Source organism: Tachyglossus aculeatus, chromosome X5 (assembly GCF_015852505.1).
Source record: "Tachyglossus aculeatus isolate mTacAcu1 chromosome X5, mTacAcu1.pri, whole genome shotgun sequence".
Taxonomy (NCBI): Eukaryota; Metazoa; Chordata; class Mammalia; order Monotremata; family Tachyglossidae; genus Tachyglossus; species Tachyglossus aculeatus.
In genome coordinates, this window is record NC_052097.1 from 2,459,656 (window position 1) to 2,486,999 (window position 27,344).

Here is a 27,344-nt window from a genome sequence, read left to right on the forward strand (position 1 = left end):
CACTAACAAAATAAATAGAATAGTAAATATGCACGAGTAAAATAAATAGATAACCCAAGCTGTCCCGAATCTCGCCGTCACAACAGGAAGCTCAACTCAACTCCCACCAGAAAGACTCTGCACACAATAAGAGCTCAGTAAATACCACTGATTGATCGACCGTTTGATCCCGTGCATCTTTTCTCCTTCCAGTTTCAAGCGTGGTGCCCAAAATGGGGCCTAGCCCGCTGATGAGGGAGTGGTAAGCACGTGACAGGGGAAAGGGGGCCTTCCCAACTCTTGTCGGTCAAGCTGCGGGTGATCCTGTATATATGTTTGTACATATTTATTACTCTATTTATTTTGCTTGTACATATCTATTCTATTTATTTTATTTTGTTAGTACGTTGGGTTTGGTTCTCTGTCTCCCCCTTTTAGACTGTGAGCCCACTGTTGGGTAGGGACTGTCTCTATATGTTGCCAATTTGTACTTCCCAAGCGCTTAGTACAGTGCTCTGCCCATAGTAAGCGCTCAATAAATACGATTGATGATGATGATGACGATGATCCATCCCACTGGACTGTTCGGAAACTGGCCGCCACCCATCGCTGACGCAGCTCTGACTGCCGGTTTAACCATCCCTCCTGTCCCTTCCTGCTGAACGGGGAGGGTCTTTGCCCCATCCTGGATCGGTGGCGGCTTTTGTCGTTACCTCTAAGGGTGACTTTCCTCCTGATTTTGCAGAACCACCGGCCCTTTCCGCCTCGGCCACCGGGAAGTTTCGTCCTGATTTCCGGTGGGTTAGAAACTCCGTCCTGCGGGTCGGAGACGCATCCGCTCCATTCCTTCTTCCCAGCCACCGGGGCACGCTCTGAACCATCGCTAGCTCCGGGACCGGCTCCTAGCGGGCACTGCCCTCGGAGACTGGCAGAGTCCCGGTGGGCCCTGCAACTACTAGGGGGTCCCGCCCTTGGAGCCACCTGGGGATCCGCCATACCACAGGGCAGCCCAGGGCACAGGTTCTCAGATGCCCACTGAGAGGGCAGCACGGTACCATCTCTCCCCAAAATCCCGGTAAAGCAGGCGGCGGGAAACGGAAATATTTACTTACAGTGCTCGTGGCATTTTGCCAGATTGTCCAGGTCATCCACGTGATAGTAATCGTAGCCTGAGGTGCCCAGAACCTCGAATGGTAAATATCCTATTATGGGAGGGGCCCTGGGTTACATAAAAAAAGAGAGAAACAGTCGCTTTCCTGCCCCAGTGAAAAACAATCCCAGTCTCTGTCTCCCCCTTTTAGACTGTGAGCCCGCTGTTGGGTAGGGACCGTCTCTAGATGTTGCCAATTTGTACTTCCCAAGCGCTTAGTACAGTGCTCTGCACACAGTAAGCGCTCAATAAATACGATTGATGATGATGAGGGCAGCTTCACTGAAGCCTTTATTCTTCGATGACGGCCGCCTCCATTTTTTCCCCAAAGAGACCACCCATCTGATAGGATTCTATCCTACTTATTTTATTTTGTTGGTATGTTTGGTTCTGTTCTCTGTCTCCCCCTTTTAGACTGTGAGCCCACTGTTGGGTAGGGACTGTCTCTATGTGATGCCAATTTGTACTTCCCAAGCGCTTAGTACAGTGCTCTGCACATAGTAAGCGCTCAATAAATACGATTGATTGATTGATTGATCTGATCCATTACTGTCCGCTCGTCGCGGACAGGGAGCGTGACTGTTCTACCGCCGCACCGTACTCTCCCAAGCGCGAGGTACAGTGCTCCGCACACGGTGGGCGCTCACTAAATACAACCGCCTGACTGACTGAAAGACTACGGCCAGGTAGGGCTGCGGCACCGAGGCACCCACCTGTGATCCAAGAAGAGGAACTTCCACTCCAGGCTATGCCTCGACGTGAACTCCTCGTTGGGTTCTTCCACAGTGCACATTTCCTGCCAACGGACACCGCAAACAGACACCGGGATACCTCGAGTCACTCGCCACTCGGCGGGAGGAGGGAGCGAGGGGGGGGCGCGTCCGTCCCCGGGGCTACGTGAACGGACAACCTGCTTATCTCGTAACCTACCCAGAGCTTAGAACGGTGCTTTGCGCGTAGTAAGCCCTTAATAAGTGGAATTATTGCTGTTATTATTAGTATTGTTACAAGTTGGCAACGTATAGAGATGGTCCCTACCCAACAACGGGCTCGTACTGATTGAGCGCTGTGTGCACAGCACTGAATTAAGCGCTTGGGAAGGACAAGTCGGCAACATAATATTGAGCCTAGAACAGTGCTTTGCACATAGTAAGCGCTCAACAAATGTTATCATTATTATTACAGAGCCCCCTTTTTCCTTTCTTCCCCATCCCCCCCGCCCTACCTCCTTCCCCTCCCCACAGCACCTGTATATACGTTTGTACAGGTTTGTTACTCTGTTTATTTTACTTGCACATATTTACCGTCCTATTGATTTTGTTAATGACGTGTATCTAACTTTACTTCTATTTGTTCCGATGACTTGACCCCTGGCCACGTTTTGTTTTGTTGTCTGCCTCCCCATTCTCGACTGTGAGCCCGCTGTTGGGTAGGGACTGTCTCTGTATGTTGCCGACTTGTACTTTCCAAGAGCTTAGTACAGTGCTCTGCACACAGTAAGCGCTCAATAAATGCAATTGAACGAGCATGGGGTGAAGCTGCCTATATGTATATATGTTTGTACATATTTATTACTCTATTTATTTATTTTACTTGTACATATCTATTCTATCTATTTTATTTTGTTAGGATGTTTGGTTTTGTTCTCTGTCTCCCCCTTTTCGACTGTGAGCCCACTGTTGGGTAGGGACTGTCTCTATAGAGAGAGGCGAGAGGCATGGGGTGGATGCCCTGCTCCTTTTTTCCTCCCTTAACCCTAAGCCACCCGTCTTCCCATCCCCTTACCCCTCCGCCTCTCCTGGGCAAATAAAAGTGCTGTTGCTAGCTCCTGCTCCTCGTGTTTGTGTGTGTTTGGGGGTGTCTTGCCCTCCTTTTTGGGTTGGCAACGGGCCGGAGATGATGGAATGGACCCGGGGGTTGGGGAGGGAGGCACCTGAGAACCACTGATGCACAGCCCGCCCCTCTCCCCCCGGGATATAAATAAATAAATTTAAATAAATGATTTATGATTTATAAATATTTATGATTTAAATCATAATATTTATGATTTATAAATGATTTATTTAAGCAAATAAACGATTTAAAGGCCTTCCTCCCCGCCGCGCACTATCGTGCACTAATGGTCCACCAGCCATACGGACCGCAAGGGACCGTGAGAAGCCTGGCATTCTGGAAAAACCAAAGGAAACGTGGCCCTTTCGAGGCGGAAGACCGAAATCTACCGGAGGTCGGGAGCGCGGGGGGAGAATCCCAAATTTACCTTAATGAACTGAGGGGTAGCTAACCGAACGGTTGCCACGAAACACACTCTGTCTTCGTACGGAGGTCTGTGGGACCGCTGTACGGTGCCTTCGAAACCGTTGTGCGTTGAGCTGGACACTGCGTGCGAGGAACAAATCCAGAACACCACAGTTAACCTCGTTACCGTCTCTCCCTTGGCTGTTGCTTAGCAACACAGGTTCAGGGGACAATTCTGAGCATAAAAATAAAGACGACCCTGATAAAGCAGCAATCTGCAGTCGCAAATCAACGTACCACTGTTCAGGGACTTGAAGTTTCCTATGAACTTTACGTATTCGTATGTAGATGGCTCTTTAGGGTCTATTGTCCCTCGCAGAATGTGGCAACAGAATTCTAGCTGGTTTTTGGCTGAAATGAAACAAAAATCCTATTTATTTACGTGATGGAGCTGCCCACGCAATTAGAAAACACTCTCATTCAAGGGACACTTAAATGTGTCACGTTCTTACCAAGTTGTTTCATCATCATCATCATCATCAATCGTATTTATTGAGCGCTTACTGTGTGCAGGGCACTGTACTAAGCGCTTGGGAAGTACAAATTGGCAACATATAGAGACAGTCATCATCATCATCAATCGTATTTATTGAGCACTTACTGTGTGCAGAGCACTGTACTAAGCGCTTGGGAAGTACAAATTGGCAACATATAGAGACAGTCATCATCATCATCATCATCAATCGTATTTATTGAGCGCTTACTGTGTGCAGAACACTGTACTAAGCACTTGGGAAGTACAAATTGGCAACATATAGAGACAGTCCCTACCCAACAGTGGGCTCACAGTCTAAAAGGGGGAGACAAAACCAAACACACTAACAAAATAAAATAGAGTTTCATCAAGTTTCATCTTGATGAAATAGTTTCATCAAGAGAGACCAAATCGCTTTTCCATTAAAAACGCACAGTTAAAAAAAAAAAAAACTGACTATAATGCAGTTTTAAATGAGACCTAATTTTAAAAGGACCCAACTAATTTTTCCTAGGATTTTCAAGTAATGGACCGCTTGGGGTGGTGCTTTTCTGTCGGTTTTCCCGCCGTCATTTTCGCCGCCATACATTTATTTATTTATTTATTTTGCTTGTGCATATTTCTTCTATTTATTTTATTTTGTTAGTATGTTTGGTTTTGTTCTTTGTCCCCCCCTTTTAGACTGTGAGAGCCCACTGTTGGGGAGGGACTGTCTCTATATGTTGCCGACTTGTACTTCCCAAGCGCTTAGTACAGTGCTCTGCACACAGTAAGTGCTCAATAAATACGACTGATGATGATCCCAACTGATAAGCGCGTTCCGGGCCCTGCGTGTACCAAACTCGGGTCGCGGTGATTAATTTTACATTCCCTCGGTGCGCTTTCACGTTAATCCCGGAGGGAGCGTTTTAAAAGGGCGGTGGAAAATACAACCATTTCGTTTCGTCCAGCGGCATTTCACGTTACAACGCCGAGCTCGGCTTGTCCAAGCTGAAAACTGTCCCACGTTCATTCATTCAATCGTATTTATTGAGCGCTTACTGTGTGCGGAGCACTGTACGAAGCGCTTGGGAAGTACCGGTGCCCCAGAGCAGATTCCGAGGGGAGCGATCCATTTCGCTTTCCACAGACGGACCTGATCATCCCAACCAAAGCCGCCCAAATTCTTTTCCCGAAATGCCAGTCCTCCGGGACTTCGTCGCTACCCGCCCTAAAAAGGGCTTTAGACGGTGGCAGGTGGGGGCATCCGTAGCTGACCCGAGGGAGGGAGACCATCCATACGGGGCTGGATTCCCCCCGCCCCAGCTCTCGTCTAGGTGTCACCGGCTCTGGTGGTGATGTAACACCACCGTCCCGGCGGATTATTGCCCCCTCCCAGCCTCTGGGCAGAGGTGGGTCTCGAGGAGGATGAACCCCAGCTCCATTCCCACTCGGGCACGGTTGGTACAGCCCCACCCGGCCGACTGCCCGCGGCTTCACCCTGGCAGAGAGAACGCCAATCGCGAAGGGGATTTTAGACTGTAAGCCCACTGCTGGGTAGGGACCGTCTCTATATGTTGCCAACTTGTCCTTCCCAAGCGCTTAGTCCGGTGCTCTGCACATAGTAAGCGCTCAATAAATACAATTGATGATCCCCCCCATTTAACCTCCTTCCCTTCCCCACAGCACCTGTATATATGTTTGTACATATTGATTACTCTATTTATTTATTTTACTTGTACATATCTATTCTATTTATCTTATTTTGTTAATATGTTTGGTCTTGTTCTTTGTCTCCCCCTTTTAGACTGTGAGCCCACTGTTGGGTAGGGACTGTCTCTATATGTTGCCAATTTATACTTCCCAAGCGCTTAGTACAGTGCTCTGCACACAGTAAGCGCTCAATAAATACGATTGATGATGATGATGATGATGAGATGGGAGACCCACAGAGGAAGACGGAGCCTCTTTGCGGGGGCTTGCGGTGTTCATTCGCTGCTGCTACCGTTCTTAACTGTAAAGCAGTGCGGCCCGGTGGATATACAGCACAGGTCTGGGAGCTGGAGGGCCTGAGTTCTAATCCCGCCTCGGCCACTTGTCTCCTGTGTGACCCTGGGCAAGTCCCTTCACTTCTCTGGGCCCCAGTTCCCTCATCTGCAAAATGGGGATTTGGAACCTCTTCTCTCTCCTACTTCGACTGTGAGTCTCATGGTGGGACCTGATGATCTTGCACCTACCTCGGCATTTAGTACAGAGCTTGGCACCTAGAAAGCACCTAACCAACACCACGATTACTGTTATAAAATAGACCTTTACGCTTGTCCTGAATTTAACTCTTCTGTAAAAACAGAACACATTTTTCTCCCTAGGTCACAACAACAGCGGGCTCACTCTTCTAGACTGTGAGCCCGCTGTTGGGTAGGGACCGTCTCTATATGTTGCCAACTTGGACTTCCCAAGCGCTTAGTACAGTGCTCTGCACACAGTAAGCGCTCAATAAATACAACTGAATGAATGAATGAATAAATACGACTGAATGAATGAATAAATACGACTGAATGAATGAATGAATGAACAATAGAAGACCGGTCACTTACATTTTAAATATTCTGGGGCCAATGAATCACTTTCCAACAGATGAGTTGACAATGTTTTATAAACTGCTGCATGTTCCCCCTCTGGGATGAAATTAAATATACTCTGATCCACAAGATCAGACTGAAAAAGAAAAAAGGTTGTGAGATAGGTTTAGGCATTTAGAAATATTCCCAAGTTTTGTACAGTCATTTTGCTTTACCACGGTTTTCACTAAGCAATTTGGATAGAACATGATGGAAAAATTAGGAAACACTGTTCCTACAACATTGAGTCTGCTCTGGTTGAGCACCGTCAGCGTGGCTTGGTGGAAGGAGCCCAGGTTTGACAGTCAGAGGCCCTGGGTTCTAATCCCGTCTCTGCCCCTTGCCTGCTGTGTGGCCTTGGGCAAGTCACAACTTCTCTGGGTCTCAGTTTCTTCCTCTGTACAAGGGGGACGAAATACCAATTTTCCCTTCCCTTTAGATGGTGACAGGATCCTGACACAGGGACTATGTGTTGGCTGTTTCCTTGCATCTACCCCAGAGCTTGCCACAGAGGAAGGGCTTAGAAAAATACCACTGATTATTATCATTACTGTTATTTATTATCCACAAGTTGGCCACGGGGGACTCAGAGCAGAGGAAACAGACGGGAGCCTGCACGAGGCAAAGGACAAGTCGTGCTGTCGCTCTCCTACCCAGCTCTGAGTCGGCCTTTTTGTGCTGTACTGAACGGCACTTTGGGTGTTTGCCCCTTTTACGGTTTAGGATTCAGAAAAATAACAATGAGCGGCAAGGACGCAGGCGGTCTTAACAATGACAGAGGAATTTGTGGGGGGAAAACGCCGTGGTACCTTAGAACCACCCATCCTCCAGCCCCTTCACTCGAGGTCCCCGAGAACAAAAACACCACCTCCGGAAGAGGTGGTATCGTGCTATTTATTCAAAAGCCGATCGGGCTCAAGGCTCTGCACACAGTAATTGCTCAAAAATTACGACTGATTGATTGACTCGGAGGAGCGGATGTTGAGCCCCCGTGTCCCCCTTTGGGGAAGGGGATACGGGGCTGTCAGCCTAGGGGATGTGTGTCCTCGAACTTGACTCCCCATCTCTCTCCCGGGCCTCGTCCCAGGTGGCTCCCCAAGTTTTACCCCACGGCCTTTGCTTCCCAACAGACTTTTCCATCTGTTGCCCTCAAATGGTTTCAGTCAAACTAACTAAGATCTGTCGAGTAACTACGAACTGGAGAATAACACATGGAAAGAAATTTGCCACCGGGTTTAAGAAAAAAAAAAAAGTCTTGGCGTAGCGGATAGAGAACGGGCCTGGGAATCAGAAGGTCATGAGTTCTAATCCCAGCTCTGCCACCTGTCTGCTGTGTGGCCTCGGGCAAGCCACTTCACTTCTCTGTGCCTCGGTTACCTCGGAGGTAAAACGGCGATTGAGACTGGGAGCCCTGTGAGGGACACGGACTGTGTCCAATCCGATTTGTTGTATCCGACCCAGCACTTAATACAGTGCCTGGCACACAGAAAGCACTTAAATACCACAATCCTTATTAATATTATTATTATTATTATTATACCAGGCACTAAGTTAGGCACTTTGGAAGACTGTGAGCCCACTGTCGGGTAGGGACTGTCTCTATATGTTGTCATCTTGTACTTCCCAAGCGCTTAGTACAGTGCTCTGCACACAGGAAGCGCTCAATAAATACGATTGATGATAATGATGATGATGATGGAAGGCGCATTAACTCTTTCAGTCCACAAGGAGGTGCTGCAGTTCACGGCAACTTAACTCCCTCCCAGAAAATAAGCATTCATTCAATCGTATTTATTGAGCGCTTACTGTGTGCAGGGCACTGTACTAAGCGCTTGGGAAGTCCAAGTTGGCAACATATAGAGACCCAACAGTGGGCTCACAGTCTAGAAGAGTGGGCTCACAGTCTAGAATCACTGAGAACGTTGGGCTTAATTAATATTACTATCCATCAGTTGCATTTATTGAGCGCTTACTGTGTGCTGAGCACTGTACTAAGCGCTTGGGAGAGTAAAATACAACAGAATCGGCGGACACGTTCCCTGTCCACAACTTCAAACAGTAGTCCCAGTCCATTCTGCCGCCCCTTAGGCCTGCAGAGAGCTTTAGCATGATTTTTATCCAGTTCTTATTTTGACTGGTCTTCTTATTGTCATTGTCCAAATTGAGGCAAAAGACTCTGGGTGATTCCACGGCTTAAATAAGGTAACACTATAAATTAGATGCACTCTGAATTTCCATTCTTTTACCTGTGGAGCCTGATTTACCCTCCTCAATTTCTTGAGAACTTTTCCCAATCAATACCGCATTTTATTTTCTGCTGGGTTCTAGCAGTGCAGTCCATCGGAAAACCTGGCCCGATTTCTTAGAGGATGGGGTTTTTTTTGTACTTACTGGCAAATGTTCAAGTAATGAAGTTATGTTTTCAGACACGTATATTATACTTCCATCTGTCATGATTGCTAAAAAAAAACCATCAAGAGCCTGAAATTAAACATAATGGGCAGTTAAACGAAAGAGAAAAAAACAGGACATGACAAATCAAAACCTATATTCTTCTCCAGATGAAGGACAAGGTCCCTTTATTGCCACACTAAAACTTCCTCTAATATCAGAATATTAGAACTCCCTCTAATTACAGCTAATGTCTAGGGCTGTTAACACCTCTCTTCCTCTCATTTAAAATAATTTTTACTGAGTGTGTGTACAGTGCGAGAGAAAATCCTTCCCCACTCCCGCTATGACTTTGCCTTTTAGTTTCATTACTGTAAATACAGTCGTAAGCACGTGTAGATCCCTGACCATTAATCAGTGGTCCCAAAGATCACGTTTCCATTTTCAGATTCTTCTTTCCACCGTCTAAGGGACTGGAAACTACACATAAGCTGGACTACTGCATCAGCCTTCTCTCTGATCTCCCATCCTCGTGTCTCTCCCCACTTCAATCCATACTTCACGCTGCTGCCCGGATTGTCTTTGTCCAGAAACGCTCTGGGCATGTCACTCCCCTCCTCAAAAATCTCCGGTGGCTACCAATCAATCTGCGCATCAGGCAGAGACTCCTCACCCTGGGCTTCAAGGCTGTCCATCCATCCCCTGGCCCCCTCCTACCTCACCTCCCTTCTCTCCTTCTCCAGCCCAGCCCGCACCCTCCGCTCCTCCGCCGCTAATCTCTTCCCCGTACCTCGTTCTCGCCTGTCCCGCCGTCGACCCCCGGCCCACGTCATCCCCCGGGCCCGGAATGCCCCCAATCCCTCTGCCCATCCACCAAGCTCGCTCTCTTCCTCCCTTCAAGGCCCTACTGAGAGCTCACCTCCTCCAGGAGGCCTTCCCACACTCAGCCCCTTCCTTCCTCTCCCCCTCATCCCCCATCTTACCTCCTTCCCTTCCCCACAGCACCCGTATATATGTTTGTACATATTTATTACTCTATTTATTTTACTTGTACATATCTATTCTATTCATTTTACTTTGTTAATATGTTTGGTTTTGTTCTCTGTCTCCCCCTTTCAGACCGTGAGCCCACTGTTGGGTAGGGACTGTCTCTAGATGTTGCCAACTTGGACTTCCCAAGCGCTCTGCACACAGTAAGCGCTCAATAAATACGATTGACGATGATGGTGATGAAGTCCAGAGTCACACAGCTGACATTTGGCGGAGCCGTGACTTGAACCCACGACCTCCGACTCCAAAGCCCGGGCTCTTTCCACTGGACCACACTGCTTCTCAGAGGGGCTAACTGTGGTAGTGTTAGCTACTAACTGCGGTAGTCCAGTTCTGCTCCCCTGTGTCGTCTGGTGCTGGACCCCGCTGTCGGGGCTGTAAACTTCCCCTCTCTTCTCGGAACCTCCATCAACTTCCGGATTAAATGTTTCTAAGGGTTTCCGGCGGTTTCGGGGGGGCGGTTGAGAGATGCCCCCTCGCAAAAAAATCGCACACGGTGACAATGTTATTTTGCCTGCGCACATAGCACGCAGAAGCAGCGTGGCTCAGTGGCAAGAGCCCGGGCTTTGGAGTCAGAGGTCGTGGGTTCAAATTCCGACTCCGTCAATTGTCAGCTGTGTGACTCTGGGCAAGTCACTTCACTTCTCTGGGATTCAGTTCCCTCATCTGGAAAATGGGGATTAAGATTGTGAGCCCCGCGTGGGACAACCTGATCACCTTGTATCCCCCCAGCGCTTAGAACAGTGCCCATAGTAAGCGCTTAACAAATACCATCATTATTATTATTATTATAGCGTCACACAGACCGTGGAGGGGCGGAGGGCTGAATACCAGAGAGGTAGAATGAATAGTCAGGGGCCCAGGGCCCACCGCCCGAGCTTGGGGCCGGACCATCCGAACTGCGGCCACCAGAGCCACCCCATTCATTCATTCAATCGTATTTATCGAGCGCTTACTGTGTGCAGGGCACTGAACTAAGCGCTTGGGAAGTACAAGTTGGCCACCTATAGAGACGGTCCCTACCCAACAGTGGGCTCACAGTCTAGAAGGGGGAGACAGACAACAAAACATATTAACAAAATAAAATAAATAGAATAAATATGTACAAATAAAATAGAGTAATAAATACATACAAACATATATACATATCCCTCTGACAACAGCATTATGCTGGCATCAGCGAGGTCGGGGGGCACAGCATGCAACCAACTCGTTTCAGGGGAATCAACCGGGCTCCCGTGACCTTACGGTTGCTAATTAAGATCGATCCCGTCGTTTTTCCCTCCGTTCCCCTTTTGAGGATAAGGCCATTTTCCCAGAGACGGACCACAATGTACCTCCAACATTAACTGCGTAAACTCTTCATTACTAAGGAATGTAGGCTTCCAGTCCTGTCGGATTTCACTGGCATCTGACTGTGCGGTGATTTCTGAAAACACAACAGCGGGACCCGTCAACCCTTCGCTTCCAGGATAAACGCTAGTGAGAACAGTAGTTCGATGTCCCCGAAATTCCCTAGTACCGTGGTGGGAAACAGGGCGTTAATTTTGCAATTAAAGGGTCAAAAACCGGCTTCACCAAACTTTTCATTCTTTAACGACTGTGCCCACCGTGCCCAGGCAGTGCCATTCATGAAAAGGAGCTCATCACATCCATCGGGTTTGCTCGGTTGGGAGTGGATGAGACCAGCCTGATAGGTTTGTAAGGAAGAGACGACCTTTGGATCCATACAAGCAGACTGGGAAGAATGGGAATTCTAGTGCCAATCAGAACTAACGGCTTCCACCTCTGCATTCCCTCCCAGCAGTGTTCTTCGTACCGTAAGCAATTAACAATAATAATAATAATAATAATGATGATGGCATTTATTAAGCGCTTACTATGTGCAAAGCCCTGTTCTAATGATGATGATGATGATAATGGCATTTATTAAGTGCTTACTATGTGCAAAGCACCGTTCTAAGCGCTGGGGAGGTTACAAGGTGATCAGGTTGTCCCACAGGGGGCTCCCAGTCTTAATCCCCATTTTACAGATGAGGGAACCGAGGCCCAGAGAAGTGAAGTGACTCGTCTAAAGTCACGCAGCTGTCAACTGGCAGAGCCGGGGTTCGAACCCGTGACCTCTGACTCCAAAGCCCGGGCGCTTGCCACTGAGCCACTAAGCGCTGGGGAGGTTACAAGGTGATCAGGTTGCCCCATGGGGGCTCACAGTCTTCATCCCCATTTTACAGATGAGGCAACTGAGGCACAGAGAAGTTAGGAGACTTGCCCAAAGTCACACGGCTGACAATTGGCGGGGCCGGGATTTGAACCCGCGACCTCTGACTCCAAAGCCCGGGCTCTTTCCACTGAGCCACGCTGCTTCTCAGTGGTCATGGGTTCGAATCCCAGCTCTGCCGCTTGTCCACTGTGTGGCTTTGGGCAAGTCCCTTCACTTCTCTGGGCCTCAGTTCCCTCATCTGGAAAACGGGGATTAAGATTGTGAGCCCCACCTGGGACAACCTTTGTATCCTCCCCAGCGCTCAGAACAGTGCTTTGCACATAGTAAGCGCTTAACAAATACCAAAATTATTATTATTAGTAGTAGTAGTAGTAGTAATACAGACTATTACTACTAACGGAAGCTGCTCTTTGGAGGAATCCCACTTTTAATTCACGCACGCATCCCCCAGGGTGGCAAGCGTGTTTTTAGAAAAGCAAGGCACAGGAATCCCCAAGCCCAACCCTCATTTTCAGAATTAACACCGGCCCTGCCCTGAAATCAATCAATCAATCAATCAATCGTATTTATTGAGCGCTTACTATGTGCAGAGCACTGTACTAAGCGCTTGGGAAGTACCTAAAACACCTTGTCCAGAGAAACCAACCATCCGGATTTCCCTTCAGCTGGTTCTAATGAGCCTTTTGGTTCAGGGGGTATTTTGCAGGTTGGCTTTACTCTCCTAAGAGCCCGGGCTTTGGAGTCGGAGGTCAGGGGTTCGAATCCCGGCTCCACCACCTGTCTGTTGCGTAACCTTGGGCAAGTCACTTAACTTCCCCGAGCCTCAGTGACCTCATCTGTAAAATGGGGATTAAGACTGCGAGCCCCACGTGGGACAACCTAATCACCTTGTATCCCCCCCAGCGCTTAGAACAGTGCTTTGCACATGGTAAGCGCTTAACAAATGCCATCATTATTATTATTATTATAGCGTCACACAGACCGTGGAGGGGCGGAGGGCTGAATACCAGAGAAGTAGAATGAATAGTCAGGGGCCCAGGGCCCACCGCCCGAGCTTGGGGCCGGACCATCCGAACTGCGGCCACCAGAGCCACCCCATTCATTCATTCAATCGTACTTATTGAGCGCTTCCTGTGTGCAGAGCACTGTACTAAGCACTTGGGAAGTACAAGTTGGCCACATATAGAGACAGTCCCTACCCAACAGTGGGCTCACAGTCTGGAAGGGGGAGACGGACAACAAAACACATTAACAAAATAAAATAAATAGAATAAATATGTACAAAGAAAATAAATAGAGTAATAAATACATACAAACATATATACATATCCCTCTGACAACAGAACTGTGCTGGCATTAGCGAGGTCGGGGGGCACCGCATGCAACCAACTCATCACCTTCCATTCTTTAGTATAAAATCCATTTCGACTAATGTTTTTCTCCCCGAACCTCTCTCTTCCTGGGCTCTTACGGGCTCAGTGTCTCACCGCTAATTACCCTCAAACAAAATTTACTTTTGCTCAGGGGCAGAGTGAACGAAATCAGGAATGCAGCCTGCCGAGGTAGACTCCCCACCACCGTGGGCAGCTGAGGAAGCATTTTCCAGACCGCTTCGTCTTCTCCCCCGCCTCGCAGGGCCAGAAACGGTTTAGCAAATGAAGCCCACCCTGATGCACCCAGAGGCCCCCCCAGACAGAAGGACGCGGACCCCCAGGATGCTTTCAAAGGGAAAACATCGGGTCCCGCGCCACAGTCACCTCTGTGCTTCCGCAGGAAATCGATGGTCTTTTGCAGAACGGTGGACTTGTCCATCTTGCGAGCGCTGCCCGGGAGCATGGACCCCAGTTCTTTGATAAGGACGTTGAACTGATCTCTCCGCTTCTTTTCCGATTTGTTTCTAGACACTCTGGGAAAACGAAGTGGGGGGTGGGAAACACGTCAGCCGGCGAGGGGAGACGGGGAGCGTCTCACCGCGCTGGCTCTCGGCCGAACTGGCGGGACTTCTGGCGGCACAAATCGAGTAAAAGCAAATATTTGCCCGTTCACGTCACCGGGCACTTTAACGGGGCAGAGATCTCAACTCGGGCCGTCCCTGGTCCAACCGTTCAGGCCGAGGACACGGCTTTGGCGGTCAGTGGGTTAAAGCGAGGATGCCCAAATCCGCAACCGTCTTCTAGAGCTAATTCCCTAACAGCGTCCGTGAAAGAGGCCGATCCATGGGTAGCTGCAAAACCTCACTAATTCAGACAACGGGGGCTTCGGTCTGAATTATTAAGACGCGTGCATTGTAGAAAATGTTTAAAAATGGGATTATAGTCTGGTGGGGTAGACGTGCCCCTTAGATATCCCTGGGTGTCCTATTCCTGGTGTCTCTCAAGCAGCGTGGCTCAGTGGAAAGAGCACGGGCTTTGGAGTCAGAGGTCATGTGTTCGAATCCCGGCTCTGCCACACGTCTGCTGCGTGTCCTTGGGCAAGTTCACTTAACTTCTCGGAGCCTCAGTGACCTCATCTGCAAAATGGGGATGAAGACTGTGGGCCCCACATGGCACAACCTGATCACCCTGTACCCCCCACAGCGCTTAGAACAGTGCTTCGCACATAGTAAGCGCTTAACAAATGCCATCATCATTATTATTATTATTCCAGGGATCTTTCTCTTTGTGTTTTTAAATCTGCCTTTATTGCCTCTCACCCCTCCACTTCTACCTAGTAATCAAAAGCGTGGTATTTCTTATGTGCCAAGCACTGGTAGGTACAATTGCTTGGCACGTAGTAAGCGCTTAACAAATACCATCATTATTATTACAATCCAATCGGACACCACATGGGGTTCACAGTTGAATGGGGAGGGAGAATTCCCACCGTTGTACTCTTTCCCAGCATTTACTACATTGCTCTGCACACAGTAAGGGCTTAATAAGTACTATAACTACTACTAACAGGAATTTAATTCTCACTCTAGAGATAAGGAAACCGAGGCACAGAGAAGTTACATGGCTTGCCCAAGGCTTAGCACGTAGATCCTTCATACGCTACTTGTCTATTTCATAATAATAATAATGATGGCATTTGTTAAGCGCTCATTATGTGCAAAGCACTGTTCTAAGCGCTGGGGAGGCTACAAGATGATCAGGTTGTCCCACGGGGGGCTCACAGTCAATCCCCATTTTACAGATGAGGTAACTGAGGCACAGAGAAGTGAAGTGACTTGCCCAAAGTCACACAGCTGGCAACTGGCGGGGCCGGGATTTGAACCCATGACCACTGACTTCAAAGCCCGGGCTCTTTCCACTGATATGCTGCCAACTTGTACTTCCCAAGCGCTTAGTACAGTGCTCTGCACACAGTAAGCGCTCAATAAATACGACTGATGATGATGACGATGAGCCACGCTGCTTCATCCTACCGGTGCTATTACTCTGCTATTCGTCTTCCTGCTCCCACTGTTTGCATCCGCCTAACTCGCCGTTCAGACTGTAAGCTCTCTGAGGACAGAGGAAGAGTCTTTCGTTGCTGCTGAGGCTAACCACAGAGCTTAGAAAAAGGACCCCTTTTAGACTGTGAGCCCACTGTTGGGTAGGGACTGTCTCTATGTGTTGCCAATTTGTACTTCCCAAGCGCTTAGTCCAGTGCTCTGCACATAGTAAGCGCTCAATAAATACGATTGATGATGATCTGCACACAGTGGGTGTGCAAATACAACTGATTCACAATTACTGAAGTCAAACAAAGCTACCTTTTGGCTTTATCCTTGTCATCTTCTTCCACCAGCCCGTCGAAAATACTACCTTCATCTCTGCAAGAGAGCAGTGAAATATTAAAGCACAATAAGGTCCTCTCTGTGCACCCACGATAATCTACTCAGTACATGGATGTTCTTGGCTGTGCAGAGCTATCTCATCATATCAAACATAGGGCATTTTAATTTGACAAAATCATCTTGCTGCCCCAATTAAAACCCTTTAACTGACTTCTTGTATTCTTGTAGAGAGTGAACTGACTGCTTAGCTTGTATTCTTGTAGAGTGAATTTAAAAAATACAGACACTGTGCTATGTTCATAGTGCACCTTTTCTACACAGTCCCACATGGGCAGGTATGTGGATGAGTAATATAATCAATCAACTGAATTGATTAAGCACTTACTTTGTGCAGAGCACTGAACTAAGTGCTTGGGAGAGTACAGTATAACAAGGCTGGTCGTCAAGTTCACTGCCCACAAGGAGCTAACAGTCTAGAGGGGGAGACAGACATTGACATAAATTCCGTATATGTTCATATATGGGGCAAATCTAAGTGCAAGGATTTTTTTCCAAGAGTATTTGCCAAGAGCTGTCACTGTACTAAGCGCTCGGGTAGATCCAGGCTAATCAGGTTGCACACAGTCCGTGTTCCATGTGGGGCTCACAGCCTTATCCCCGTTTTACAGATGAGGGAACTGAGGCACAGAGAAGTGAAGGAACCGGTCCAAGGTTACACACCAAACCAGCGCTTAGAACAGTGATTTGCACATAGTAAGCGCTTAATAAATGCCATCATTATTATTATTATTATTACAAATAAGTAGCAGGTTCTCTGACTCTGAGGCCTGGGTTCTTTCCATTAGGCCACGTTGCGTGACGCGGAAGAGGGGGACTGGGGGAAATGAGGGCTTTTTCAGGGAAAGCCTCGGAGTAGATAGGATTTTAAGAAGGTTTCGAAGGTGGGGAGCCACCTGTGTTGCCAACTTGTACTTCCCAAGCGCTTAGCACAGTGCTCTGCACACAGTAAGCGCTCAATAAATACGATGGATTGATTGATTGATTGGGGAGAGTGATTCTCTGACTGGTATGAAGTGAAAAGGGAGTTCCAGACCAGAGGCAGAACATGGGCAAGGGGAAGGTGGCGAGAGAAATGAAATCTAGATACAGGGACTAGGTTGGTGGGAGTGAAGTGAATGAGCTGGGTTGTAGTAGGAAATCAGCGAGGTAAATAAATGAGGTAAACAAATGAATAAATAAATAATTATAAGTGAGAGTAAAATCATATTAGTTTAAGTACCCCACTAAATGTAAAGACTTTGAACTCACCCAAGCCCGACAGCGCCTATGTAAATACCCTTATACACTATTTCCCCTATCTGCAATTCCTTTTATTTATTTATTTGATTCCATTTCAATGTCTATCTTCCCCTGGAGCCTTTATGCTCCTTGTGGACCATGACTGGGTCTACCAACTCCATTATTCGATACTTTCCCAAGCGCTTAGACCAGGGCTCTGCACACGGAAAGCGCTTGATAAATACCGCTGATTGGTTGATTACGGCAAAGTCCGTTCACAGTTTTCAGAGCGTTTTTGCCTTCAGAGAACAGTTCTCTGAGCCCATATCAGCTGAATTCGGGCAACTTAGTTTATTAAACTACAATGGGATAGACTATTGGACTTCAGGGCATTTCTCTTTATTTCCTGGCAATTGGACAGGGCATCAAGCTCCATAACACCAACACAGCTTGATCTTCTTTTCCCATTTTCAGGCCCTCTGGAGCCCTGACTGTGGCCCGTGAGTCAGAAGGACTTGGCTTCTAACCCCGGCTCGGCCACGTGCCTGCTGTTCGACGTTGGGGAAGTCACTTCACTTCTCTGGGCCTCGGTTGCCTCATCTGAAAAATGAGGATTAAAACTCTGAGCCCCATAGGAGACAGAGACTATGTCCAACCTGATTATCTTGTATCTACCCCAGTCCTTAATCAATCAACCAATCGTATTTATTGAGCGCTTACTGTGGGCAGAGCACTGTACTAAGCGCTTGGGAAGTACGAGTCGGCAACATATAGAGACGGTCCCTACCCAACAGTGGGCTCACAGTCTAGAAGGGGGAGACAGAGAACAAAACAAAACATATTAACAAAATAAAATAAATAGAATAACTATAACTACTTAACACGTAGTAAGCACTTAACAAATACCACTTAGGAGGGAGGGAATGTGACTGTGAATTCTTCACTCATTCGTTCATTCATTTGTATTTATTGAGCGCTTACTGTATGCACTGGGAGCTTGGGAGAGTACAATATAACAGACCCATTCCCTGCCCACAACAAGCGTACAGTCTAGTAGTCATGTTCACTGCCCATGAGGTGATAACAGTCTAAAGGGGGGGACAGACATTGATATAATAATAATAATAATAATGATGGTATTTGTTAAGCGCTTACTTTCATTCATTCAATCGTATTTATTGAGCACTTACTGTGTGCAGAGCACTGTACTAAGCGCTTGGGAAGTACAAGTTGGCAACATATAGAGACGGTCCCTACCCAACAGTGGGCTCACAGTCTAGAAGGGGGAGACAGAAAACAAAACATATTAACAAAATAAAATAGAGTAATAAATACACACAAACATATATATATATATATATATATATATATATATATATATATATATATATATATATACAGGTGCAAAGCACTAGACCGTGAGCCCGCTGTTGGGTAGGGACCCTCTCTATATGTTGCCAACTTGTACCTCCCAAGTGCTTAGTACAGTGCTCTGCACACAGTAAGCGCTCAATAAATACGACTGAATGAATGAATCACTGTTCTAAGCGCTGGGGGGGATACAAGGTGATCAGGTTGTCCCACGTGGGGCTCACAGTCTTAATCCCCATTTTCCAGATGAGGGAACTGAGGCCCAGAGAAGTGACTTGCCCAAAGTCACACGGCTGACAATTGGCCGAGTCGGGATTTGAACTCATGACCTCTGACTCCAAAGCCCGGGCTCTTTCCACCGAGCCAGGCAATTCCGTATATGTTCATAAATTCTGTGGGGCAATGCCCCACACTGTTGTACTGTACCGTACATGTACTTTCAACAGTACAACAGTACTGTCCTCTCCCCAGTGCTTAGTACAGTGCTCTGCACATGGGAAGTGCTCAAATATTATTGAGCGATTGAGGAAACGGCGTCGGCTACTTGCAAGATTTCCCAGGTGATCCTCGGCCCCGTCTGCTGCCGGCCACAGACGCCAGGGCAGAAAACCTTGTCATCATCATCAATCGTATTTATTGAGCGCTTACTGTGTGCGGAGCACTGTACTAAGCGCTTGGGAAGTACACGTTGGCAACATATAGAGACAGTCCCTACCCAACAGTAGGCTCACATCTTGAGACCAAGAACTTCTCCTGCCTGGCCTGTCGCAGACCGAAGCCCCACGGCATCCTTTCATCATCATCAATCGTATTTATTGAGCGCTTACTATGTGCAGAGCACTGTACTAAGCGCTTGGGAAGTACAAATTGGCAACATATAGAGACAGTCCCTACCCAACAGTGGGCTCACAGTCTAAAAGATTCCTTCCCAATGCGGTGACCTGCCCGTTTTGGGAAATCCCAGGTCTTCCGCCGGCAAATGCTCCCATAGCTCTTCACTTGTTATGGATTCTTTAGAGAGTCTCGCTTTAATGAGGGAAAGAAAGACAGAATAGCAATGGGCTGAACCCACAGAAAACTGGCACCCAAGACCCCCCAAATACTGGGATTAAAAATAAAATCAATTTTGCCAGCTTTCCATCACGCTTACCAGAGGGCTGGTAAGTCGATCAATCAATCGTATTTACTGAGTGCTTACTGTGTGCGGCTCTGTCCAAAGCGCTTGGGAGAGGACAATATATCAAAAGTCTTAAATTCTTCCTCTGATTCTTAACTACCGAAATCCACAAACAATCCGACGTAGGGCAAATCACGTCTTGCGACCTACCTGTCTGCAATTGAGCTCATTTTACGACAGCTCACGGTAGAGAACATACCATGCGGCACTTTAATCTTGTGGTAGACATTTGTACGTCCGCCTGGATGAGAACAGAAACAAGAGAGACAGGCGTTAGTTTTTTTTTAATACGTTCAATGTTGCAGAGTAAAAGTTACCTTCTCCCTACCATTTACTAATCCACATTTAAAAAGGATTTGTTATTTTTTTTTTCCCATCTGTAACTGAAGAGTAGAAAAATCATTTTCTCACACTGGTGCTACAAACCGGCCATTCTGCTAGGATGCAGATTCTAGAAGAGTTCTGATTTCAGGTACTAAGATGACTATTTCTCACTGTTCAGGAACAACAATAAAAAACCCTTTTCTAGTAACCCGGCTCACTAAAAATATCATCAATCGGATTTATTGAGCGCTTACTATGTGCGGAGCACTGTACTAAGCGCTTGGGAAGTACAAATTGGCAATATATAGAGACAGTCCCTACCCAACAGTGGGCTCACAGTCTAAAAGGGAAGATGGCAAGATCCCCTCTGCTGTAGTGACCCCCAAGCTCCAAATAAATGTTTGTCTCTCTGAAAACGCGAGATGCCAGAATGACCTACCAGCCAGTAACTGTTCCTATAACACCACCTATAATAATAATAATAATGGCATTTGTTAAGTGCTTACTATGTGCAAAGCACTGTTCTAAGCGCTGGCCTATCTGCCTTACAAACCCTCTTGCAGGTCACTGCATCCCATGGGAGAAATGTTTTTAATGCTCCAGAGTCACAAGTTAGAAGATGTTTAACTGCCTCAACCTCCATGAGTAGTCACTGATGAGATGCCCTGACTCAAACCCAGTTTCTTTTTAAGTTTAAGCAGGGAAAAAAAAAATAATGAAGGCATCGGAAGCCAAACGGCAAAGAACCGCAATGGCTGGGAAGGGCAATCTGGGAAGTGTAGCGAGTCGTCAATAATACGTTCCGAAGAAACAAAAAGTACTTTGACATTTTCTGCAGAGAAGAAGAAAAAAGCTTGGATTGCCCCCTTTAAAGATTAAGATCAAAGCATTCATGTACACCAAGAAAAGATTACTGAGCTCAATCAGAAAAGGGCTCAGAGGAACTTAACTAAATGGTGTAATTTAAAAAAGAAGGGGAGAAAGAGAGAACTTGAAGAATGAAAAGCATGGCCCCCTTTAAAAGGAAAATTTCTCCTCCTGGGGGCCCAGGATGGGGGAACGATTCATGTGAAACAACACACATCAAGCGCTTAGTACAGTGCCCTGCCCACAGTAAGCGCTCAATAAATACGATTGATTGATTGATTGATCACACTAGTCCAGGCACATTGTCGGGATGATACACTATGCTTCCTGCAGGATGCCCGCTGAACTAGTGCTCCATTGTCATGCCTCCACTCTACAGGCTAAAAATAATAATAAGGATGATGATTTTTTTTTGATGGTACTTGTTACGTGCTTTCTCTGTGCCCGGCATTGTAGACTGTGAGCCCACTGTTGGGTAGGGACTGTCTCTATACGTTGCCAACTTGTACTTCCCAAGCGCTTAGTACAGTGCTCTGCACACAGTAAGCGCTCAATAAATACGATTGATGATGATGATGATGAATAAATGCAACTGAATGAATGAGTGTAGTAAGCTCTGGAGTAGATAGAAGCTAATCAGATTGGACACAGTCCCTGTCCCACGTGGGGCTCACTGTACCAATCCCCATTTTACAGATGAGGTAACTGAGGCCCAGAGAAGTGAAGGGACTTGCCTTAGGTCACACAGCAAACGAGCGGCAGAGCCGAGATTAAAACCTAGGTCCTTCTGACCTCCAGGCCTGGGCTCTAGCCACTAGATAATGTCGTAGCCCTTCTTATTTGTTAACCACTTGCCACGTGCCAAGCACTGGACTAAGCGCTAGGGTAGATACAAGGTCATCAGGACTCACGTGAGGCTCACAGTCAAAGCAGGAGGGAGAACAGGGGCTGAATCCCCATTCTGCAGATGAGGTAACTGAGGCCCAGAGAAGGGAAATGACTTGCTCAAGGTCACACAGCAGACAAGCGGCAGAGCCCACATTAGAACTCAGGTCCTCTGAGTCCCATGCCCGTGCTTCTTTCCACTAGGCCGCCCTGCTTCCTAAGCTACCCTGGGGTCAGCGTTGCCCACTTGCAAATTGATGATGATGATGGCATTTATTAAGCGCTTACTATGTGCAAAGCACTGTTCTAAGCGCTGGGAAGGTACAAGGTGACCAGGTTGTCCCACCTGGGGCTCACAGTCTTCATCCCCATTTGACAGATGAGGTAACTGAGGCCCGGAGAAGTTAATTGATTATTGATTAATTAATTGATTGATTAATTATATATTCATTACTCTATCTTGTACATATCTATTCTTTTTATTTTATTTTGTTAATATGTTTGGTTTTGTTCTCTGTCTCCCCCTTTTAGACTGTGAGCCCACTGTTGGGTAGGGACCGTCTCTAGATGTTGCCAATTTGTACTTCCAAAGCGCTTAGTCCAGTGCTCTGCACACAGTAAGCGCTCAATAAATACGATTGATGATGATGATGATGATGATGGAGTGACTTGCCCAAAGTCACCCAGCTGACAATTGGCGGAGCCGGGACTTGAACCCCTGACCTCCGACCCCAAAGCCCGGGCTCTTTCCACCGAGCCACGCTGCTTCCCCTATTGCTACCAAGGCGAAATTCCTTCCCAAAGAGCATCCCCACTTTTTTCCAGATTCTTTTCCTCCTTTTTTCACCCAACTCTTGGGTTTTCCGAGCCAGCCTATTCCAGGCAGGGGGATCCGTGGGTCTGTTTCCAGGCGCATCCGTATCCCCCGCGCCCCTCGTTGGCCTGCTCTGCTTGGCAAAAAAGAACGCTTTCTGAGGTCCATTTTCCTCCAGAAAGGGAGGGTCCTGTGATGCTGCAGCTGAGCGGACCACCCAGACAGGCTTGGTTCCACAAACACAGCCCGTCTATCCCTTCCAGTCGGTCGGTCTGTCGGCAGGCCCTATTTATTGAGCGCTTACCGCGTGCAGAGCACTGTACTGAGCACTTGGGAGAACACAACACAACAATATAACAAGACACCTTCCCGGCCCGCAATGCTTCCAGCCGCCTGGCACAATCAGTCAATCAATCAATCGTATTTACTGAGCGCTTACTGTGTGCAGAGCGCTGTGCTAAGCGCTTGGGAAGTCCAAGTCGGCAACACATAGAGACAGACCCTACCCAACAGCGGGCTCACAGTCTAGAAGACACGATGGGTGTTGGGGGCCAAGGGGCAGGAGTCAGTCAGTCAATCGTATTTACTGGGCACTTACTGTGGGCAGAGACCACTGTACTGAGCACCTAGGAGAGTACGATATAACAGACACATTCCCCGCCCACAGCAAGCTTACTTAGAGGGGAGGCAGACCTTAATAAAAATATGTACCTGCATATATGTTTGTACATATTTGTTACTCTATTTATATATTTATTTTACTAGTACATATCTATTCTATTTATTTTATTTTGTTAGTATGTTGGGTTTTGTTCCCTGTCTCCCCCTTTTAGACTGTGAGCCCACTGGTGGGTGGGGACTGTCTCTATATGTTGCCAACTTGGACTTCCCAAGCGCTTAGTACAGTGCTCTGCACACAGTAAGCGCTCAATATGACTGATGATGATGATGAAATCAATTAATTAGAGGGAGGGGAGAGAGGGTGGGGATGGTTCAGCGCGGCTCAACCCCACTAGGGTGGCAATCAATCAATCGTATTTATTGAGCGCTTACTATGTGCAGAGCCCTGTAACACTGTACTGTAGCACTGTAGCAGCCAATCAAGGACCCACCCTTCCTTCCGGGCAACCCGCCACTGACCCAAACGGGCCCAAATGGGCCAACGGGCCACCTGTATATATGTATATACGGTTGTACATATTTATTACTCTATTTATTTATTTTACTTGTACATATCTATCCTATTTATTTTATTTTGTTGGTATGTTTGGTTTTGTTCTCTGTCTCCCCCTTTTAGACTGTGAGCCCACTGTTGGGTGGGGACTGTATGTGTTGCCAATTTGTACTTCCCAAGCGCTTAGTACAGTGCTCTGCACATAGTAAGCGCTCAATAAATACGACTGATGATGATGATGATGAAGCTGGTCTCTGGATGATGGGAGTGGCAGCGATGCCTTGCGGGGAGCAGCCCCCATCGGCATCCTCGTTGAGCAGAGATTTTTATGTGCATTTTTACAGCGGGGAAGAAACTATCTCTTCAGTCACTGCCCGTGACTAAGATCTCACCCCCGCACCCCCAGAGCGTCCTTTTTGATTGTTAAGGACAGCTAACCCCATCAGGAGATAGATGGCTGGGTGGATCGGAATCGACTGTTTTTCATTTCCTGGCAGGTAGGAGCCTCGGCTAATGGTCCCGGAGGGCGGCGGAGCAGAGGCGGTCAAATGGACTATCTGGGATCCGGTCCCTTAAAGCGGGTCAGTTGGGCACCAGCTAAACCTACTGCCTCGGAGCCAACGGGGGATTTTCTCAAATACAAATAAAGGCCGAGGGCGCACGAGGAAACTAATTCTGGAACCAGAGCCTCCTGAAATGGCCACGAGAAGAAGCCCCATCGTGAGGGCAGAGGACTGTCACAGGGAGGAATTGGAGGATGAGCGCATGCTAACATTCCTCTCCAGGCTTGGAAGGAGAGGAGTCCTCCGTTACCAGAACCTAAAGTTCCCTGAGCGTAAAGGATGAAGTTACTTTTCCGAATTAAAAACCCATCTGGGTCGGAAACTCGACCTCTGGAGCACCCCGGGGAGAAACTCCCCAGCTGAGTATGCCCCACATTGGGATCTCATGACAACGGAGGAAAGCTGTGCCCCAACCCTCTTCTGAACCTCATGGGCATGGGCCTATTTTCAAATGCATTTGCAAAACAGAAATCATTATAAAGGGCATCTAGAGGGATAAATCATTTCGTCCCCCTCTCCATCCCCCCCCATCTTACCTCCTTCCCTTCCCCACAGCACCTGTATATATGTTTGTACATATTTATTACTCTATTTATTTTACTTGTACATATCTATTCTATTTATTTTATGTTTGGTTTTGTTCTCTGTCTCCCCCTTTTAGACTGTGAGCCCACTGTTGGGTAGGGACCGTCTCTATACGTTGCCAACTTGGACTTCCCAAGCGCTTAGTACAGTGCTCTGCACACAGTAAGCGCTCAATAAATACGATTGATGATGACTTGTCTGTGCCTCAGTTACCTCATCTGTAAAATGGGAGCCCCATATGGGCCAGGGGCTGTGTCCAACCTGATTAACTTGGACCTACCTCAGTGCTTTTAGTCTTTTAGACTGTGAGCCCACTGTTGGGTAGGGACTGTCCCTACATGTTGCCAATTTGTACTTCCCAAGCGCTTAGTACAGTGCTCTGCACACAGTAAGCGCTCAATAAATACGATTGATGATGATGATGATGCTTAGTACAGTGGCTGGCATACAGTAAGCACTTAACAAATACCTTAAAAAAGGGAGGTTATAATAATAATAATGATGGTATCTGTTAAGACCTTACTACATGCCAAGCACTGTTCTAAGCACTGGGGTAGATACAAGGTAATCAGGTTGTCCCACGTGGGGCTCACAGTCTTAATGCCCATTTTACAGATGAGGTAACAGGCACAGAGAAGTTAAGTGACTTGCCCAAAGTCACCCAGCTGACAAGTGGAGGAGCTGGGATTAGAACCCATGACCTCTGACCTCCAAGCCTGGGCTCTTTCCACTAAGCCACGCTGCTTCCCTGCCAAGCAATCAAGGTTATCTGCCAAGCAATCAATCAATCTTATTTATTGAGCATATACTGCATGCAGAGCATTTGTACTGAGCCCTTGAGAGTAAGACTAATGATGATGATGATGATGATGATAATATTAGTGTATTTAAGTGCTTACAATGTGCCAGGCACTGTAATAAAGGCTGGGGTATGTATTTATTACTCATTTATTTATTTATTTTACTTGTACATATTCTATTTATTTATTTCATTTTGTTAATACGTTTTGTTTTGTTGTCTGTCTCCCCCTTCTAGACTGTGAGCCTGCTGTCGGGTAGGGACCGTCTCTATGTGTTGCCAACTTGGACTTTCCAAGCGCTTAGTACAGTGCTCTGCACACAGTAAGCGCTCAATAAATACAACTGAATGAACTTCTCTGTGCCTCAGTTCCCCCTCCTTCCTCTCCCCCTCCTCCCCCTCTCCATCTCCCCCGCCTTACCTCCTTCCCTTACCCACAGAACCTGTATATATGTATATATGTTTGTATGGATTTATTACTCTATTTATTTATTTTACTTGTGCATATTCTATTTATTTATTTTATTTTGTTAATATGTTTTGTTTTCCTTCCCCACAGCATCTGTATATATGTTTGTACGGATTTATTACTCTATTTATTTATTTTACTTGTGCATATTCTATTTATTTATTTTATTTTGTTAATATGTTTTGTTTTCCTTCCCCACAGCATCTGTATATATGTTTGTACGGATTTATTACTCTATTTATTTATTTTACTTGTACATATTCTATTTATTTATTTTGTTAATGTTTTGTTTTGTTGTCTGTCACCCCCTTCTAGACTGTGAGCCCGCTGTTGGGTAGGGACCGTCTCTATGTGTTGCCAACTAGGACTTTCCAAGCGCTTAGTCCAGTGCTCTGCACACAGTAAGCACTCAATAAATACAACTGAATGAATGAACTTCTCTGTGCCTCAGTTCCCCCTCCTTCCTCTCCCCCTCCTCCCCGTCTCCATCTCCCCCGCCTTACCTCCTTCCCTTACCCACAGCACCTGTATATATGTATATATGCTTGTATGGATTTATTACTCTATTTATTTTACTTGTGCATATTCTATTTATTTATTTTATTTTGTTAATATGTTTTGTTTCGTTGTCTGTCTCCCCCTTCTAGACTGTGAGCCCGCTGTTGGGTAGGGACCGTCTCTATGTGTTGCCAACTAGGACTTCTCAAGCGCTTAGTCCAGTGCTCTGCACACAGTAAGCGCTCAATAAATACGACTGACTGAATGAATATAAGGTAATTGGGTTGGACACAGTCCCTGTCGCACATAGGATTCAGAGTCTTAATCCTCATTTTACAGATGAGGTAACTGAGGAGGATGGAGAAGTGAAATGACTTACCCAAGGTCACACGGCGGACAATGGCAGAGCCGGGTTTAGAACCTAAGTCCTTCTGACTCCAGGCTTGAGCTCTATCCACCAGGCAGCATGTTGCTTCCCGTGAGGACACTACAACGGAGTTGGCAGATGTGTTTCCTGCCCACAATGAGCTTATGATCTAGAGCTTACAGGCAGATTGGGTAAGCGGGCCTATAATCAATCAATCAATCGTATTTATTGAGCGCTTACTGTGTGCAG

The 27,344-nt window shown here is 47.0% G+C and overlaps 1 protein-coding gene across 1 annotated transcript in view; it reads right to left on the reverse strand.

Annotated features, from left to right (window-relative positions):
• The window catches only part of CLOCK (clock circadian regulator), a 90,358-nt gene that overhangs the window by 23,105 nt on the left and 39,909 nt on the right, over nt 1-27,344 (reverse strand). The window contains exons 5-14 of the mRNA XM_038769294.1: nt 19,901-19,991; nt 15,901-15,960; nt 13,922-14,070; nt 11,281-11,372; nt 8,894-8,983; nt 6,479-6,599; nt 3,665-3,778; nt 3,390-3,508; nt 1,843-1,925; nt 1,092-1,198 (exon numbers count right to left, since the gene is read on the reverse strand). Coding sequence (XP_038625222.1) covers nt 1,092-1,198; nt 1,843-1,925; nt 3,390-3,508; nt 3,665-3,778; nt 6,479-6,599; nt 8,894-8,983; nt 11,281-11,372; nt 13,922-14,070; nt 15,901-15,960; nt 19,901-19,947 — 982 coding nt within the window. The 5' untranslated portion in view covers nt 19,948-19,991. The remainder of the gene's footprint in view (nt 1-1,091; nt 1,199-1,842; nt 1,926-3,389; nt 3,509-3,664; nt 3,779-6,478; nt 6,600-8,893; nt 8,984-11,280; nt 11,373-13,921; nt 14,071-15,900; nt 15,961-19,900; nt 19,992-27,344) is intronic.